Source organism: Berghia stephanieae, chromosome 10 (assembly GCF_034508935.2).
Source record: "Berghia stephanieae isolate SIO BIC M18660-M18661 chromosome 10, UCSD_Bste_1.3, whole genome shotgun sequence".
Classification (NCBI taxonomy): domain Eukaryota; kingdom Metazoa; phylum Mollusca; class Gastropoda; order Nudibranchia; family Aeolidiidae; genus Berghia; species Berghia stephanieae.
Window position 1 is genome coordinate 34,864,592 of NC_088369.1, and position 18,901 is coordinate 34,883,492.

General features: G+C 36.3%; 2 protein-coding genes across 2 annotated transcripts in view; one reads left to right on the forward strand and one right to left on the reverse strand.

Moving 5' to 3' along the window:
• Positions 1-1,740: 1,740 nt before the first annotated feature.
• Positions 1,741-14,747, forward strand: LOC144981037 (beta carbonic anhydrase 1-like). The gene is made up of 4 exons (XM_078929120.1): positions 1,741-1,910; positions 7,124-7,348; positions 8,142-8,384; positions 10,543-14,747. The coding sequence occupies exons 1-4, from the start codon at positions 1,818-1,820 to the stop codon at positions 10,741-10,743; spliced, it is 762 nt and encodes a 253-aa protein (XP_078785246.1). The 5' UTR covers positions 1,741-1,817; the 3' UTR covers positions 10,744-14,747.
• A 1,042-nt stretch (positions 14,748-15,789) lies between these two features.
• LOC144981036 (nondiscriminating glutamyl-tRNA synthetase EARS2, mitochondrial-like) overlaps positions 15,790-18,901 on the reverse strand; it is a 19,475-nt gene continuing 16,363 nt past the window's right edge. Inside the window, exons 11-13 of the mRNA XM_078929119.1 lie at positions 18,230-18,308; positions 16,793-17,068; positions 15,790-16,070 (exon numbers count right to left, since the gene is read on the reverse strand). Of these exons, the coding sequence (XP_078785245.1) occupies positions 15,963-16,070; positions 16,793-17,068; positions 18,230-18,308 (463 nt within the window). The 3' untranslated portion in view covers positions 15,790-15,962. The remainder of the gene's footprint in view (positions 16,071-16,792; positions 17,069-18,229; positions 18,309-18,901) is intronic.

Below are 18,901 nucleotides of genomic sequence, written 5' to 3' on the forward strand. Positions count from 1 at the left end.
GGCAGACAACCACCAACCTCCACTCCGCAAACCGCCCTTTCGTGTGTGAGATAGGGGGAACAGGAGGCGCACGCCTTGGACGATTCCATTATACGGGGTAAATTTCAAAATTTACTACACCATAATGATCGCAATGACAATGATCTATGGTGAAGGCATGACCCCTCTTCTCTAATGGGTTATTGTTTGAAATGTATGTGACTACTAAAGATGTGTGTGTTTGTGTGTGTGTGTGTGTGTGTGTGTGTGTGTGTGTGTGTGTCGAACCTAGTAAGTAGCAAATCCGATTTTTTGTTTTCTTTTGTCCATCTCTTGTCACCACTCCTTTCTATCGCAGTGTTGTCATTTAAAATAATACAATAATATTAAAATTTCGTTGGTGTTTTTACTAATCAAATAATATGAGTTTCATTAGTTTCTTCCTTCCAAAAAAACCCAGTTATAACGTCTGAATTTTAAAAAAGTCCAATAGAATATTTGGGGACCCGATAGCTCAGTTGATAGAGCACTCTTTTTATACGCAAAGGGCCAGAGATCGATCCCGGGTGCAGTCGATTTTTTTCTGAATCCCTGTCTACTCAGCAATGAATGGGTAGCTGAGTTTGTTAGATCTGGCGAAAAGTCACCATCGACCCCTCTTATTACCTCATCCACCCCCTCTTATTATAACTTCACGTCTCTCTCTTACTCTTCAATGCTCGCTGCCCTCTAATGTGTGTGTGTGTGTGTGTGTGGGGGGGGGGGGGGGGTAGGAGTTGCGTGTGTGTATCAACGCCACGAACAACCCGATCAAGGCCTTGGGCGATGCCATTATCTCCGTTAATGGGGATAAATTTCAAATTTTATTAAATTATCGAAGTAACAATGAAGTACGGTGAGCAAATAAAGAAGGCATCACCCCTCTTCTCTAATTAGGTTACAATTTGAAATGAGTGTGACTACTCCGTGTGTTTTACTCCTGTAGACCACGGTTTTCATCGTGTAGCGGTCTTTAACGGTTCAAGAATGAACGATCCCATGGTCTCAAAGGTCAAACCGGTTCGAATTTCCAACAGTCTCTCAGGAATGTTCAATGTCGAAAAGGACCGGTCCTAGGACCGGCCCTTGCGGTCTTCATTTCCCAAGGACCGTAGGACCGTGGTCCTTAAGCTTGCCAAGGACCGCCCCGCACTAGTGAAAAGTGACCACTTGGGAAAACAATACTAAAACTCTGATCTCCTTGGAAATCTCATCGGTTTTGATAATCACAAAAATTCTAACGGACTAGGGAAAAAAATTAATATATTAATACAAATTGACCGTAAAAACGATATTCTCTTTGTGGCCAATTTTGGCCAAATTGGCCAGGCCCATGGCCATTTGGCAGCCACGGTAAGAATCTCGTCAATAATTGATATATCGGTATTGAGAATTGAGATCTATTTCAGGCGCCCGATTTCGAACAACTCTCAATCAAGACTTGCCGAGAGTAAATAAAACGCTGTAAATAATATTATTAAGCCATTGAATTGCCATAAAGTATATGCCTTTCTGATGATGCCTATAATAGGCTCAATATCAATGTGGTCCGTATTGATTAAGGTAACAAGTATAGGCGATATTTTGTCCTTTTAAAATATTTTTATTTCCGGTGGACTGAATACACAGCTGTGTTTTCAGTACACCGGTGGACTCAATACACAGTTCCAATATCAATTAAAAACGCGAAAAAATATCGGTGCTCACCACGAACTCAATCGAGTACGATGACGTCTTGATTGTGTGTGGGGGACATTGAACTTGAACTTTGAAGTCTTGACTTGCATACTACCTAGAAAATGGATAAAGTTTTGAAAGGTGTCCTTAGATATAATGCAAGTGGTAAATCTAAATTTGTTGAAGAAATCAAACGATTAGGAAAATCGTTTAAGGTGAGATACGTCGTATAAGTATGTCTATCATTAGTCAACAAACTCCTTACATTTACATTTACCAGGTCTTGTAGGTAGTTGCATGAAAATTTGAGATTGCAGCAATTGTTTTCAAAATAGTCTCATGCTATTCTGCAAGAAATACACTTTTCAATGGTACCAAAATTATGACAATGTGACAATTAGAACCAAAGTTACGGGATTATTAGTCCGCAAAAGTGGACCAAAATACTTAATATAATTTAAGAGGAAAAAAGAAACTAAAACTGTGACCAGAGAGCAACCGAAAAGCGGGGGAAATGGAAAATCACGGTTATTTGGGGTGGAATACATATAAAACCATATATCAAAATGATCGCAAAGGAAAGACGAAGCAAATTTTTAAAAAATTAAATGATTATTATGCAATATTATGCAACGTCATGCAATTACATAACCCTAGAAAATGAAAAAAAAAGACGCGAGGAACGGATAATAACTTTAAAAACAGATTTGAGGGTGGTCTTCTTCCAGAGCATGCTTACAATACTATGGCTATGATTAATTTTGAACACAAAAATTGTTAAAACAAGAGGAAAGGAGCGTAAACGTATGAATTTAGACACTAAAGTTGTGTCCTTGGGGAAGGCACTTAATATTTGGCATTGGCAAATGAGCAACAGACGAAAGATGACTGGTATTCGGAGAGAAGAAAAAAAAAACAAAAAAACAATGAACAGGGCTAGAAATAAAGTTGAACAAGTGTCAGTAAATGCAACTTGCAAATGTACTGCCCAATGTTTTTGCATCCTTGGACAAGACATTTGGGCACCAACAGTACTCGGGAGAAACAAGCTTGCCGCTTTATATATGCAAACATGGTCAGTGATAAAAATGCAAAATTAAAAACAAGAACTACATAAGAGTGGTAGAGAAAACTTAACCTGAAAATGCAAAATTGAATATTACGTAACATATTACATAATAACAAACAATAAGCCGATAAATACCGACACTTTGCAAACTTTCTGCAACATAGGCATGTCATATATCAAACTGAACATCTCGAAGAGATGTATCATATGACTAACTATTAAACTACATTAAAATTGAAATGAACTTTAGAAAATTTGATAATTGCTTTGCATTCAACATCACTAAGAGAACAGATTAAAGGGTACTCACGTACTGACTCGCTTAAATCCATAAGATGGCTGATATGTGGCAAAAGACAGAAGACAACAAAATCTAGGCACTCTGGGTTGTTGGCTGCATGGAATGTAGACACAGGCAATATCCAGGTAATGATACTGAATAAATACATCGAAGTCCAAGCAATGATACAGAAGTAGTTGGGGGAGACTGACGATCGAATTCATGTTGTTACTTCAATTTCATATTTAAAATACAAGGCAGATTATTGGAGCTGGAGGAGGCAGTCGACGGGAGTTGGAGGTGGCAGACAATCAAATTCATGTCGTTATTTCAGTCTCATATTTAAAAATACAAGACAGACGACTGGAGTTAGAGGCGGCAGACGACTGGAGTTGGAGGTGGCAGACAATCAAATTCATGTTGTTATTTCAATTTCATATTTAAAAATACAAGGCGGATTATTGGAGCTGGAGGAGGCAGATGACGGGAGTTGGAGGTGGCAGACAATCAAATTCATGTTGTTATTTCAATCTCATATTTAGAAATACAAGGCAGATTATTGGAGCTGGAGGCGGCAGACGACGGGAGTTGGAGGTGGCAGACAATCAAATTCATGTTGTTATTACAATTTCATATATTCAAAAATACAAGGCAGATTATAGGAGCTGGAGGTGGCAGACAATCAAATTCATGTTGTTATTTCAATCTCATATTTAGAAATACAAGACAGACGACTGGAGTTCGAGACGGCAGACGACTGGAGTTGGAGGTGGCAGACAATCAAATTCATGTTGTTATTTCAATCTCATATTTAAAAATACAAGACAGACGACTGGAGTTCGAGGCGGCAGACGACTGGAGTTGGAGGTGGCAGACAATCAAATTCATGTTGTTATGTCAATTTCATATTTAAAAATACAAGGCAGATTATTGGAGCTGGAGGAGGCAGACAATCAAATTCATGTTGTTATTTCAATCTCATATTTAAAAATACAAGACAGACGACAGGAGTTAGAGGCGGCAGACGACTGGAGTTGGAGGTGGCAGACAATCAAATTCATGTTGTTATTTCAATTTCATATATAAAAATACAAGGCAGATTATTGGAGCTGGAGGAGGCAGACGACTGGAGTTGGAGGTGGCAGACAATCAAATTCATGTTGTTATTTCAATCTCATATTTAAAAATACAAGACAGACGACTGGAGTTCGAGGCGGCAGACGACGGGAGTTGGAGGTGGCAGACAATCAAATTCATATTGTTATTTCAATTTCATATTTAAAAATACAAGGCAGGAAATGAAACATGAAAATGTGGTGTCATAATGAACGTCTGACTCTGAAAACAAAAAAAGTACTTCGATTATGATTAAATCAACAAAATTAAAAGTTATATAATAATTTTTGTTGTGGTAAAGAGTAAAGTAATGAATGAAATATACTTGAATTGGCTCTATCATGCTATTCTGTATTATTTGTATTGAAATTAACCACATTAAATTAAACCAACACACTTAACCTGCAGAACAAACAAAATTAAAGATAAAAAATAATATCAGTGGAACATAATTTTTAGTTGTCCGGTATCATCCCAGTTAAAAAGTCATTTCAGTTTCAACATTCATTCATAAAATAAAACTAAAATTATGGATGGGACTATTTTCAGTCTTTTTACAGCAATTATTTAGCTTGAAATTATTTATACAAGTCACAAAAGCAAACGCAGTCGATAGTTTACAGACTGCACTGTACACAGGAGACTCGGGGATACATCGAGAGGCAATCCTGGTTGGCCGTCGCCAACTTCATGAACACGCATCGTATTTAAAGTCACTAAAAGACGCTTTCGCCAGCATCAATCACCACCAAAATTCACACAAATAGAGAAAAATGGTTGGCGAATAATATAACATTAATTAAAAATAGGTAATATAATGAAAAATGTATTTAAAATGAAGTTAAAACTTACCAAATTTTCAAACAGCTGGCATCTGAACAAAGAATGAACGGATTAAAAATCTGAAAACGCCGCCTGATGCGCTGGCTTCTCCTCTTTAAAATGAGACCGGAAGTGACGAAATTAGTGCACAGGAAGCGATTCCACGGCAATGGAAGTAAAACTATGTTCACCGGTAAACACAATTTTCACTCCAGAGCCGTAACATCGATATCGGGGCTCGATCAGCGGCTCAGCCACGGGCGATGCGACTACCTAGTCTTGTCATTCACATTCTCACTCATTCTCTCATTCATCCTTTGCCTTGCCTTTGCCTTTTGTAGGTCGGTGATTGTTTTTTTTTTTTTTTGCGTGTATATTCAGTGCATGTACGTAAAGGAATCTATGTTTCAGCGACCCAAAAAAATAAGTTATTTCTAGGATACTTTCGTAGAAAAGTGGTCCCTGCTGTGTGAGTGTGCACTGCGCTGTGGGGTACAGAACTCTCCTTCTGTCCATCAGGCCATCTTTTGGTTCTATGTTATACCAATACACAGCCTCTACTGGACTCTTCTTTCTCATTCTTTCCGCCATGTCCGATGGTGCCCCTCCACTAGAATGCCGTTCCCTGTGGTCTATAGGCTGCTCTGAAAATTCTCTTCACTCCCCACTCTTGAAGCGGTTCTTCGGCTTCGAGTTCCACAGACTTAAACGTTGGAGAATTGTCCAATAACGCGTCCGCCACCGGCCCCCTTTCTAAAAACACTTGCTCTGACTGCTGACAAATTTCCGTCACCGACTCCCCTTTCATCTTTCTCCAGATGGCAAATCGTCCCGGCCCACAGTCTACCATTGACAAATATGGCATGCTCCTGTAGTGTACTAGTACTACATCTGTAGCTAGTCTCGTCCAATCTCTGTCCACACTCAGTACCCCTGCTTCATGTCGTTGCGGTGCATGGTCAATACTCTGGCACTTCCTTACCACCTCTTTGACTGTTTCCTTCTGCACGTCTTCGTTCAGTCTCTTGGCCAAGAACTACGATCTCTCTACCCCCATATGATGTTGCCTGTGCATCTCACCCACTTCTTCCACACTCACACTGGCAGCCTCCGCCTCATTCACCAAAAACTTTTTCCACACTCTGGTCAGCACGTCTGCTTTGTTGTCTGTCAATTTCACCAGACGAACTGTAACATTCAACTGCAGCTCTTCAACGAGGCTTTTGAAAGTCTCTAGTCTTCGCTTGATCAAGATTTCTGCTGCGCCTTTCGTTTTTACCCTCCTCTCTCCGTTCATGGTTGTTTTCAGCCACCCTCCACTGTAGCAGAGTCGGTGTTAACGATGATGTTCTTGATGCCCCAATTCACGCATATTTTCATCCCTTTTAATACTCCTTCAAGCTCCGCTACGTTTATGGGACTGTAGTCATCTTTCTTTCTCATCCATGTGCCGTCTTCTGCCACAACATCAGCAATCTCCAACACTACTCCTAAAGCCATGTCACTGGCATCTGTCCACACTGTCCCTTCCTCTGACTTTGGAACTTGCCATCTACCTCTCACATGGTCATTTTGCTTTACCTCTCTCACTACCTCCCTAATCCTGTCTCTGCTTGCATCTCTCACATAATCACTCCAGCTGCTTCCACCCGAGTGCTGCTTTATGTAGCTAATGTAACATAATGTGATAATAATCATTAAAGTAAAGGGCTTTGAATGCTCTATTCTTTGATTAAATTCCATGTTTTGATTTAAAATTCATTTTGAAGATGTTGTATTAGAAAGATAGCTAAACTTTAGTGTGAATGAAAAGTAAGTCACAAATTTTATAACTATTATTACCAAAAATTCATCCTTTTCCCTTTCTAATGACACCATTTTAATGATACCATTTCCGAGATACCATTTGAGCTTTCAAAATCTACCAAAATAATGCCATTTCAAGTTGGACTGCCATGGTCAACGTCGTTCATTGGCCCCTATCACGGTGTTTCAGGGGAATCCCTTTTGCCACTTCAGTCAGCTGGAGCCAAGATTCAGACTGATTCTGATATTAATTTTTTGGAGTAATGAAACCTTGATTTGAATAGGCAGTTTAATGTACACTATTTAATCAATTTTTTTCTTTTCTTCTTTTTCAGCCTAATACTGTTTTAATATCATGCATGGATGCAAGAGTTCTTCCCTCACGATTTTCTGATAGCCAAACAGGTGATATGTTTATGATAAGGAATGCTGGGAACATGGTGCCCCATTACAGGCATTATTTGGAGGGCAACATGGTGGGCACTGAAGGAGCTGGGATGGAATTGGGTGTTCTCAATAATGTTCAAAACTTCGTGGTTTGCGGACACTCTGATTGCAAGGTGATTTTTCAAGTTTCTCTAGTCATTAACATTGTTTAAAGATCAAATTATATAAATTTTTTCTCATTGCAAAAGGTTATCTCTTTTCAAAAGTTATTTATCTTTGGTTTAAAAAAATGTTATTTACAGTATTTGGTTTATGTTCTGTCTTGTCCCAGGCTTGAAAAATTAGAAAGCCCTTTGTACGTTAAATTTTTGCTATTATATTGTTATTGTGCGGCTATGTGGTCTTGTGGTATGACACTCGCTTTCGGATTGAAAGGTCGGTTCAAGCCTCACTCGGCTCATAGTTGAGTCCTTGGAGCCAAGGGCAGGCACAGGGACGACTGTCAGAAACTGGAGCGACACTATTGAGAGGGACGAGGGTAAAGGAAGGGGTGCCAGTTCAGTTGCCTTTTGAGTGTATCATTGTGGACATGGTCCATATAGATCAATCAAAAGATCAGATGCAAGTCCTCCCTGTAATCCTTTCTTATTGTTCACGGCCCAGTAGAGGAAAACAATGCACAGGTAGAGAATTGCAATCGAGTGGTCAGACAATGTAAACAAACACACGGCAATCAGTGGACTGCGATCATGTCCTATCCATCTCCATCTTCTGAGGGCAACCATTTTACTTCTATGAGAGATGTTCATTATATTGTGATCTGTCTCATCATTTGACACCTTCATTGGCCATCTTATTTTTTTAAAAGACTTTTCAAAGCTTTATGAAGAAATGTATGACAATGATTTAGATTTACTTTATGAACATTCTAATATAATTTATCATAAATTACCTACATTCTTTTAGGCTGTGAACACTTTGTATGACCTTCGAGAGGATACTAATTATTTAAAGTACAAGAACGAATCCATCCTCAAGACTTGGGTTACTCTTCATGGCCGTAAATCTATAAAAATAGTACACGATGCTTTTTCCAACCCCACTGATGTGAACCAACCTTTAGTGCTCTCTTTCAATATCGGAAACAAAGATGTCATCGCACAAGTTGATCCCACGAATGACTTTGGTATTCAAGACAAGCTATCTCAGGTATATGATTATACATTTTTTTACTCAAGTACTTTTAACTGGGTGGGGTCTATTGCTGTCTTCTATTCCCCTAAATTTTGTTTTCTCTGTTGCTTTCTGTCTTTGTCTGAGAATGAAATTGCTGTTTTATCCTGGCCTCAGCGGAGGGGGAAATGGCCAAATGCAGAGTACAGTGCAACCCCTGGATAATGACATAGCTCAGGATCGGAAAATTATGTCATTATCAAAGGGTGTTGTTTTTCTGTCATTTTCAAGATGGCGGAAAAAGGGGGTGTGTTGAGACTTGTGAGATAACAGTGCGATGCGCGGACCAGTGCCTGAGAAAAGACACGTCCCAACAGTGTTTCTCCTGTTTACAAATGGTTTACCAGTTATACTTTCACTCTCCAATGTGTATTGACATTCTTTTCTTCGTAAACAGTGCTCAAACACCATTTAACAAAACTAAGACCAGATATAAAAAGATCAATTGCCATTACAAGAATAAAAATAATAATAATAACACAGCATAAGAACAAAGATGCACACATGTAGTTGTGATTTTAATTAAAATCCATGTGATACTGCTGATGAGTTTTGAATACAGAAATTTTCATTTAAGTGCACCAAAATTTACAAGCACTTAAAATAAGTATATCCACATCTTGCTATATTAAAAAAACAAAACAACAAGGTATTAACCACAATAATATCAATTTTGACTGATTTTTAGAAAAACTGATTTTTAAAATGAAAATGATAAAGTGACAGCTGTTAGTATTATTCAAGAATTCACATACCTGGGCAGTAAACTGACAACAGATGGTGACTGCAGTGCAGAGATCAAAACCAGAATTAGTAAGGCAAACCAGACATTCGCTTCCCTCAAACAAATTTGGAGAGCAACAGGATTGTATTCCAGCACTAAAATAAAGATTTTAAAAAGTAATGTCTTGAGCGTTTTGCACTATGGATCAGATGTTGGAAGATCACAGAGAGTATCATCCAGAAACTTAAGTATTCCAAATCACATGTTTGTAACGAATCTCCAAGATATTCTGGCCAAACACAATCTCAAATGAGGACCTAAGAGAGAGAGCTGTAGTGGAGTCTCTGGAGAGTCTCATTAAAAGGAGAAGATGGCAATGGTTGAGGTATGTCTGTCGCAGACCTGATGAAACACTGATAAGGAAGGCTCTGCATACGAATACGAGTTTTGTATTGGATTGCCAAGAAATGACACAAGAATAGGACACATTTGAATACAATTTGCATAACTAGATCCAAAGGCAAAGATCTTAGATAAACATAGCCCATTCATATTTTCTGGGCTAGCAATTCTATCATGTAAAATTATTGTTCGACTTTAACTGTTGTCACAGCATCGTATGAGGCTTTAGGGAAAAATTATTAGTTACATTTGTATGGTAGTATATTTATCTTGTAGGTGTTGGGTGGCCCTTCTAACAAGTTTTAACTCCCATGAAATCAAATTAAAAATACTTGTAGATTTTACATGAGGTAAGGTAAAGTAGAAATCAATGAGGTAGGTATTAGGTAGCTTAGTTATTTGTGCCATCCACGTCTTAACCTGAATCGACTGAGTTCCATTACCTGTTTAGCTGGTTTATTTTTTTTACATGTGATCAGAATGTTGTGTTTCTTAAAATCTGATGAAACTTGTTTTATGTTGCTCATTTAGATAAAAAGTGATAGATTCCGACTTGTTTTATATCTGTAATATTGCTCACAATATAAGTGCTTTTTAAAATGTTATTGTGTTAAAATACATTCTGTTTACTTTTATTGAGAGTGATTTTTTATTTGCCTTATATTTAACTGGTTTATATATATAATTAATTTTATTTAATGTTAATCTACAATGTCATTGATTTTTTATTATATTTTCCCCCATTTCTTATTACTTTCTTTATGTTGTCTATTGGCAAACTGTCAAAGATAAACTTTGAACTTAATTGAATCACTTTTACTTTTAGCTTTAGATGGGTATCTGGTTCTTTTCAGACTTTTTTAATGCAAAGGAGACTGATCACCTTATATCGTGAATGTCATACTCAGGACATTTCCCTGGGCCTAATAAAGGGCAATCTTAGGGTAGGCATTCACTCTGGTTATCTCATGTTTTATTTATATTTCTCTCCTTTTTGTCTTTCACCAGCTCCATTGCCTACAGCAAGCTAGTAATTTCTCAACATACCCCTTCCTAGACAAAAGGATGAAAGCGGGGAAAGTCAAAGTGCATGCAATGTGGTTCGATATTCATAAGGGAGATGTGTATTTGTTTAGCCCAAGTTTACAAAAGTTTGCAATTATTAATGAAAACAGCATAGGTCAAATGGTAAAGGATGTCAATTCTTAACTATTGCTTTGCTCCTCTCCCTTATCACCCCCTCCTCCTTAGAGTTTGCAATATAGAGCAGTTGTAAGAGATGTTTATAGGTGATGTCAAAGTGATAGAGTATTAAGTGAATCCATTTGCCACTGACTACAATCCCTTGACTAGCTGATAATTACAACACGCATTAGAAACAGAAATTGGTATCTCAAGCATTGTAGATTGTTTTTGTGAATTTTGTTCATTTTCATAAACGATTGAGTCTTATTATACTCTTTGTACTGGATAAAGCACTTTATTATACTCATAACCTCACTCAACTCAGGTGTGAATGAGTTCCTGGCTATAGGCAGTGACGGATTTTGTAAGGAGAAAAAAAATGATGCCCAACAGGCAATGGTACTGTTTAGAGTGGCAAAAAGGATTCTTTATGGCTTGCTGGGGGAATAAATGAAACGTTGCGAATCGCATTGTGCATGTTCGGTGGAAATGCGCTTTATGTGTTCATATTTAATTGTTCATGTTCAGATTCTGCCAGTAGAACCGTATCATCTGCATACCTCAGATTTGTTACATTCTTTCCTCCAATACACACCCCCTTCTTATGTTCGATATCTCTTAATATCATTTCACTATAGAGGTTGAATAAATATGGAGACAAAACACACCCCTGCCTAACTCCTCTTCTAATAGGTGTAAAACTGCTTAGTTCGTTGTCAACACGCATTGCTGCTTCTTGTTTCCAGTACAAATTCCGTAATATTCTTAAATCTTTACCATCAATGTCCAAGGATGATAGAATTTTGAATAGTTTTTCGTGTTGTACTTTATCAAAGGCTTTTGATGTTGTAGTCAGGAGTAGTGAAAATATGGGACTGGAACTGAATATATCTAAAACAGAATGTATGACGGTATCTAAAAATAATAACCCACCAGCCTGTGTAATAACAAGCAGAGGACAAACAATACAACAAGTTGAATGTTTCAAATATTTAGGCTTCAATGTAACATCCAATGGAAAATCAGATTGTGAAATAAAGAAAAGAATAGGTATGGCGAAGAATGCATTCAACCAGCTGCATACAATTATGAAAAACAGGAATATTAGCATGAAAACAAAAATCAAAGTCCTGGATTGCTATGTACTGTCTGTGCTGCTATATGGTTGTGAGAGCTGGACCATAAACAAGACCATGGTTAAAAGACTGGAGGCAGTGGAAATGTGGTTTTACAGAAGAATGATGAGGGTGTCATGGATGGAAAGGAAAAGAAATGAAGAAATTTTAGAAATGGCAAACAGAAAAAGATCACTGATAACAAAAATCATCAAACGCCAAATGGAATTTTTAGGACACATTATCCGCCACCCTGGTTTGGAAATACTCGCCTTGACTGGAAAGATGAATGGAAAAAGAATAAGAGGAAGACAAAGAATAACGTATTTGAAAGGGATAAGAACTTGGACAGATGAAGCTGAGAAAGGTGGCGCTGCTTTAATAGAATTGGCAAGAGATGGATCAGCTTGGCGGAAGATGACCTCCGACGTCTGCTTCAGATATGGAACTACATGAGATGAGATTTAATTGTTCTCATTATGTTTACAGTGCTGGGTTTAACTAAGGGACCTAATCAATAAAAAATACATTCCTCATGTAAAATGTATGAATGATAGGCGTGATAAAAAGTTTATAGTGAAGCATTATTATTATTATATGTGAATAAAACATGTCATCATGATCATCAAACATATCCAGTATAAAATTGACACAAACCACCATTGATGTGATGCAGGAAAAATGAAAAGGAAAATGCTGAACATAGGTCTTCCAAGTAACCAAATAATTCCTTTGCCCTGCGACAATATTATAGTCCTGAGGCTGGGTATAAGTATAATGAAAATCTTTGGTACAAGGAGGATGGATTTGATGAAATTATTGAGCAGTATGTGCTATTGCTAATTATCGGTTAAGTGGTTATGGTGATTTCTTTCATTTAAATTCCTCTTTGTTTTGGTAAGAATTGAATGATAATGATAAACCTTTTTTTGCCATGAAATTTATGCCTAAACCAATAGTTATGTTCAAAATGTAATGTGATATCTTTATTATGAAAGTTTTGAAAATCCAAAGGATTTAGAATATTTGTATGAAATGGGATAAACAATTTATCATTTTACTTATTAATACTCTTTTAAATATCAATTTATTACGATTTGATGATAACTGTTTGTTATTTCAAAGCAATTTCTCAAATGATTGTCTCTACAGGCTTTTTTGGTCAAACTGTGCCATGAATTAAGTTGTTGTCAATAGCATTAATGCAAGGAGTTTTCATTTGCCATACATCCAATTGATTAGAAGTATTTTAATTTCCATCAATTCACCTATATATCACACATGACCACAGAAAAGTCATGTAGTACTGAAGAACATTTATTCATAAAGCACACAGTACAACGAAACTATCCTTTGTCAGACTCTATTTATAAAATTATATAATTAAATATGAAATATGTCAGATTTTTAGGATACAGTAATCATAACCAATTGTTGGAAGTTCATTGACAGTTAATTTATTACCAATCATTATATCAACAGATTATTTATTCACTCATGTGATTCATGCATGTCGTTTTATTAACAAGAATTTTATTACTTTTAAAGGAAAGAAAATTTGAACTTTTGTTTATTTTGTTTACCATTCATTAATGTTTAGTGGACAGATAAGGCTCTGAGAAGACAACATTTTCAAAATTTTAGATGCAAAATGTCCAGTCTGATTATCTGTCAGATACTTTATCTCTTATAGCCATTTTAGGAGCTGGAGTTTATCCCAGTTTCTACAGCATGGAACACAAATTAGCAATTGTTTGCTATCCTTTTGATGGGATGCTAATTGATCGCAAAGTACTTTCCGCCAGATCTAACAGACCAAGCTACTCGAGCACTGCTGAATGGACAAGGGGTCAGAAAAAAAAAAACAGCTCGACCTCACCCGGGATTGATCTCGGTCCTTTTGCATGTGAGGTGAGTGCTCCACCAATTGAGCTATCATGACTTCCCAGATGCTTTATCAGGCAATCAAAATATTGGAAAAGAGTCACTAACATTAGATATTGAATTACCATGCTGTCTTTAAGCATTCCGTGTCATATAGCATGGTTCGGACTAAAGTACGCTGATTGTCTCTGACCAATTAATTTTTTTGTGATATGAAGCTTCAGCTTCAGGCACGCTTATTCCAAAACCATATATCTGATTCTGATTATTAATTGTTATTGTTGTCCATTACCTTTGATGACCCTTTGTCGGGTGTGAGAAAAAGAGATCGAAAGAAGGCACATGCACAAACACACTCACATATATATATATATACACACGCACGCACACTTGCTTATGGGCACACTAACCAACAAAGGAAAATGACTCATGAAATTTAATTTATGGAGATCTTTGGATTATGTCTACTTTAACTCAAGCACGCTTCAGTATTAAGCACACCTAAGCACCCCCCCCCCCCTCAATGACTGTGCTTAAAGGCGACATGGACTGTACATTAGTTATGTCATTATGTTTGGAAACTGAAATGTTGTAAGCTTTTATTATTATTATTATTTATTTATTTATGTTTTTTTTTTTGGCTTTATGAGTGTTTCATAATTTTCATGCATCCTTTAATTTTTCAGCAATAATTATGAGATTATTTCTACGTAGCTGATACAATAATATAGTGTTATATTTAACGTATCATAATGCTATTAAGTTATGTTTTTTTTTTAAAACCCTTTGAGATTTTAACTAAGTCAATTTATGAGATTAAAATAAAAAAATGAAATACAAACAGATAGCATTTGATTCAACTGTGATATATTACATTACTTTTTGTCTTGATACTTTATTGGTCAGAATTTTCTTTTCTTATTGATATGTACGTTACCATTTTATCTTCATCCATCCATAAGAAGAGACAGTAATATTTTATCTTCATCTGAGATAATTTAAGTAAAGAAATTGTTTTCTTTCCAATTATTTGTTTGAAAGCTTTAATTTCTATAAATCACTTGGTGGGGTTTTCTGCCCAACTATGTTGGGCAGAGAGGTCACTTTTTCCTGGGTGGGGTTCCTGACCTCCCATAGCGGGCAGGAAGGTACTTACTGAGTCTTCTATCCCCCTGTATATGTTTTTCAATTGCTTTCTGTCTTTGTCTTGGTATGAGATTACTTGTTTTTGTCCTGACCCTTGCCTGAATCCTTGGCTGGGAGGAAAACAGTCGAATGTATAGTTATAGTTTTGGGAGATGATATTCTTTTCCTTGTAAATCATCTCTCTGTTATGCACTGTAGTATGTTTTGTTTATGTATTATAAATGATTTGTAAACATTTGAGTGTATACCTCTTAGTGGGGACCTGTGCTTGTGTCTGGATGAGACTTTTAAGTGATCTCAAACTAAGTACACTGATAGTGTGCTCTTGGAATATACATCTGTTCCCTCATTGAACCAATTCCCCTTTGTCTCCCTTATTCTTGGATGCTTTAATTGTAATTCTAGAGCTTTTTACTATCCCATTTTCTTCCTTTTTACAGGCGCTGAATGATCTTAATGTGTTGCAAGCACCGTAAAACCTTTAAAAACATACAGACAAAACAACTATGGTTTTGTCATGCCCCTTGACAGAGTGCTTAGCTCGATGTATAAACCCAATATGACCCATCCAGATAACATGATTGAACGCCCGGGTCATGAAACAAAGTTTGTGCGTACAATCCTTGAGCAAAATGTGCACAGTTGTACAATGAAAAAATTGCATAAGAATATGTATTTTCTGGCTGGCAGTACTAACAATGAAGCCTTGATCAGTAATATGATCTTTGTCTCGTGTTGTGTGGCCTTGAGCAAATCATCTCGCCTTAGCTCACAATAACTGATCTTACAGTGACAAAGTGGCTTATTACTTCGTTTATAAATTTCCCCTAATGAAGACAATAGAATTCTTGACTGCTTTATCCTTCAATACTTGAGAATAATACTAATACAAACAGTAACAATCCATTTGAGAAGAAAAATGAAGTTTGACATCATAAACAATATCATTTATTGATGAAAAAACTTTTCATAAATTACAAAATTCTATAAGTCTTGTCCTTATTTTTATCATATCACAATGTTTATATTTTAAATACTCACAGATACACAAACACACACATGACATACATCTCACAAGCACTTGCATCATATTTCATATTATCTTGCATTCTTTTCTTGAGAAATTAGCTCCAGTGCTGTCTGTAACCGTAAAATGACATTCCTCCTTCCTAATACAGAAATCATCTCTGCGACAGGAGGTCCTTGCTATTGGGTTAAAGAGATTAAAAATATCACTATATTATTTGAAAATGCAATGAACATTTGGTGTTAATGATATAATGCTAGATAAGACCATGTCCTCATAACAAACTAAAAGTCTTTGTTAAGAAAATGAAATTAAAAGGGTTTGCACAAATTTGAGAGAAAATCAACTATAACTCTTGCTTCAATTTAAACCTGCTTTAATTCCTCTACAATATAAAGGAGTGGGAGTGGAACATTTTGTCTTGATGTAAATTTCAGCACAGGGTTCAATCTGACAAAATATCAGAGTAACAAATGAGATTGTATTGTGTTGTCATGGTTTAAAGGAATATCCTTGAATACAAAAGAGGAGGCAGTGAAAAATGCGCAAGAAAAACTTATTTGTTTAGAATTCCATTACGCGCTAGTTTTGCCAGAAACTGCCATTTCGCTTAAATTTAAGAACTGGCAGTGAAGAATAAGCTCATTTTATATCCAACTTCTTTTCTTTGTACATGAATAAACAGATTTTAAAATATATCTGATCAATTGATATTATTTACATTCACCACCTGTGATTTGACTTGAACTACACTAGCGCATGTCTCGTACTACATGTTAAGTGTTGCTGTTGGCTTTGGACCCAATGTAAAAATTTTGAGTACATTCAGTGAATATTGCGCTTTATAAAAGTTCCAGTTAAAAAAATATAGAAATAAAAAACGACATAATAAACATCTTACCACATCTCCAGTGAGAGCCTTTCTGACAAACTGGAAAAATGGTTTGGATTTAAACTTTTCCTGGGCGATTATTGACTTTAAACTGCCAGACACCTCTTCCAAATTATGACCTTTGTCGTGCATTTTTTCTGTATTCATCCAATGAAGACATTTTCTGAGAATGGATTCTGCATCAGCTTCCATAGCAACCAGTTCCAACACTTGGGACTTACTGGGTGTCTTCCATAGATAAGAAAGGTCAGAGTGGACAAAGTCACGCAGGACAGTGACTCGTTGCTGTAAAGTTGAAAATACAGAATGGTTCGATAAAACATTTTGAGCACATTCACACATTATCAATATATGGCTCCATTAAAATACAAATCAAAACTACAATTGATCATATTATAGTACATATGAAGTGTTATCTAATCACTTTGTATGATAAATTGGGGTCCCGAAAGCACAGTTGGTAGAGCACCCATTTCACATGCAAAGGGACAAAGATTGATCCCCGGTGCAGAAGATTTTTTCTGACCCCCTAACAACCCAGCAGTGATTGGGTAGCTGGGTGTGTTAGATTTAGAGGAAAGTACTTTGCAATAGACTAGTATCCTATCCAAAGGATTTCAAGCAATCGCTATTGTCCGTTTCATGTAATATAAACTGGGATAAAACTCTGGCTCCATAGGCCTTATGGCTCTGAAGGACTGCTTTTTTCCCCTTCTTTTTTCGGTATAATATATGTATATATATATATATATATATATATATATATATATATATATATATATATATATATATATAATATATATATATATATATATATATATATATATATATATATCCATGAAATTATAGTAATTCCTGGTTTCTGTAGTGTTTTACTCTAGTCACTTGCAGTCTCACCAAAATGTATCTATAGAAGAAGGCCACGACTTAATTCTTTTCTTGGGTAGCTCTGACATTTTTCTTCTTTAGTCAAAGTCAGAGAAGACAAAGAAATTCTCACGATTCTAAATGATTTCCTTTACTTAGCGACTGATATCATTAATAAAAATAAAATAAAAACAAATGTAGCATGAAAATTTGTAGCAAATATGGCGATTTTGATAATTAGTAGTTAATGTCTAAAATTTGTAGGGATACAAAAAATTGGTAGGATTTGGAAATATGCAGGAGGGTCAGAAAAAAAATCTTGATTGCATCTGGGATGGAGAGGTGAGTGCTTGAACACTGAACTATATCAAGAACGACCCCGCATCTAATTGCCTCCTACACAAATCAGCTTACTCCAAGACAAGGACAGGAAACCAATAAATTAAAGAGAAAACGAAAATTTGTATGGGAGAAGGGAAAGAAGAAGACCCTATCGGTAGCTCATGTCAATCTACCACTGAGGTAATGCCTAATAGTTATTAATGAAATGAAAGACAATCAAATAAAATTCCTACTTACATCCTTAAGACCCCATCTGATGACGTCAATGAGATAGTCCTCGTCCCTGATGTGGTCCTGTAAACAATCATCACCTAAACTGAAAAATAAATTGACAATTGTGGGTTATCATGGCTGTCAAAATAGTTACATCAGACTATATCAGTGTTAGTCATATGCTAGATCAATCTGGCATCGCGGAAAATTGCCATTTGAAATCCCAAATTTTGCCAAATTTTGCCACAAAAAAATGACAATTTTGCCACAAAAAATAGAAAAATTTGCCACATTTTGCCGTAAAAATTGCCAAATTTTGCAAATTTTGTTAACTAATCGGATAACTTTTTTTCGTTCCCGGGGACCCCAAATACTACAATGATCTGAAGATGCACACAAAAGTCACTCAGGTGCAGATCAGAATGAAAAATGATTTAAAACATCAATCTTAATCTTATATCAAAACAAAAGTACGAAAAACCTGCAAAGAGAGGTATCAAAATTTAATTAAACAAGATATTCATAGGAAATAAAACTGTTATAATAAAGGAACACCAAAGCCTTTAAGTTTGCTTCGTTGAGCCGCCTTCTCCTGTCTGAAAATACAAGATTATAAATGGAGAAGGACCTCTCAGCATCAGCAGAATTAAGGCAGGTGTATATGTATCTCTTTGCCAGCGTAGCAAGATGGGGAAC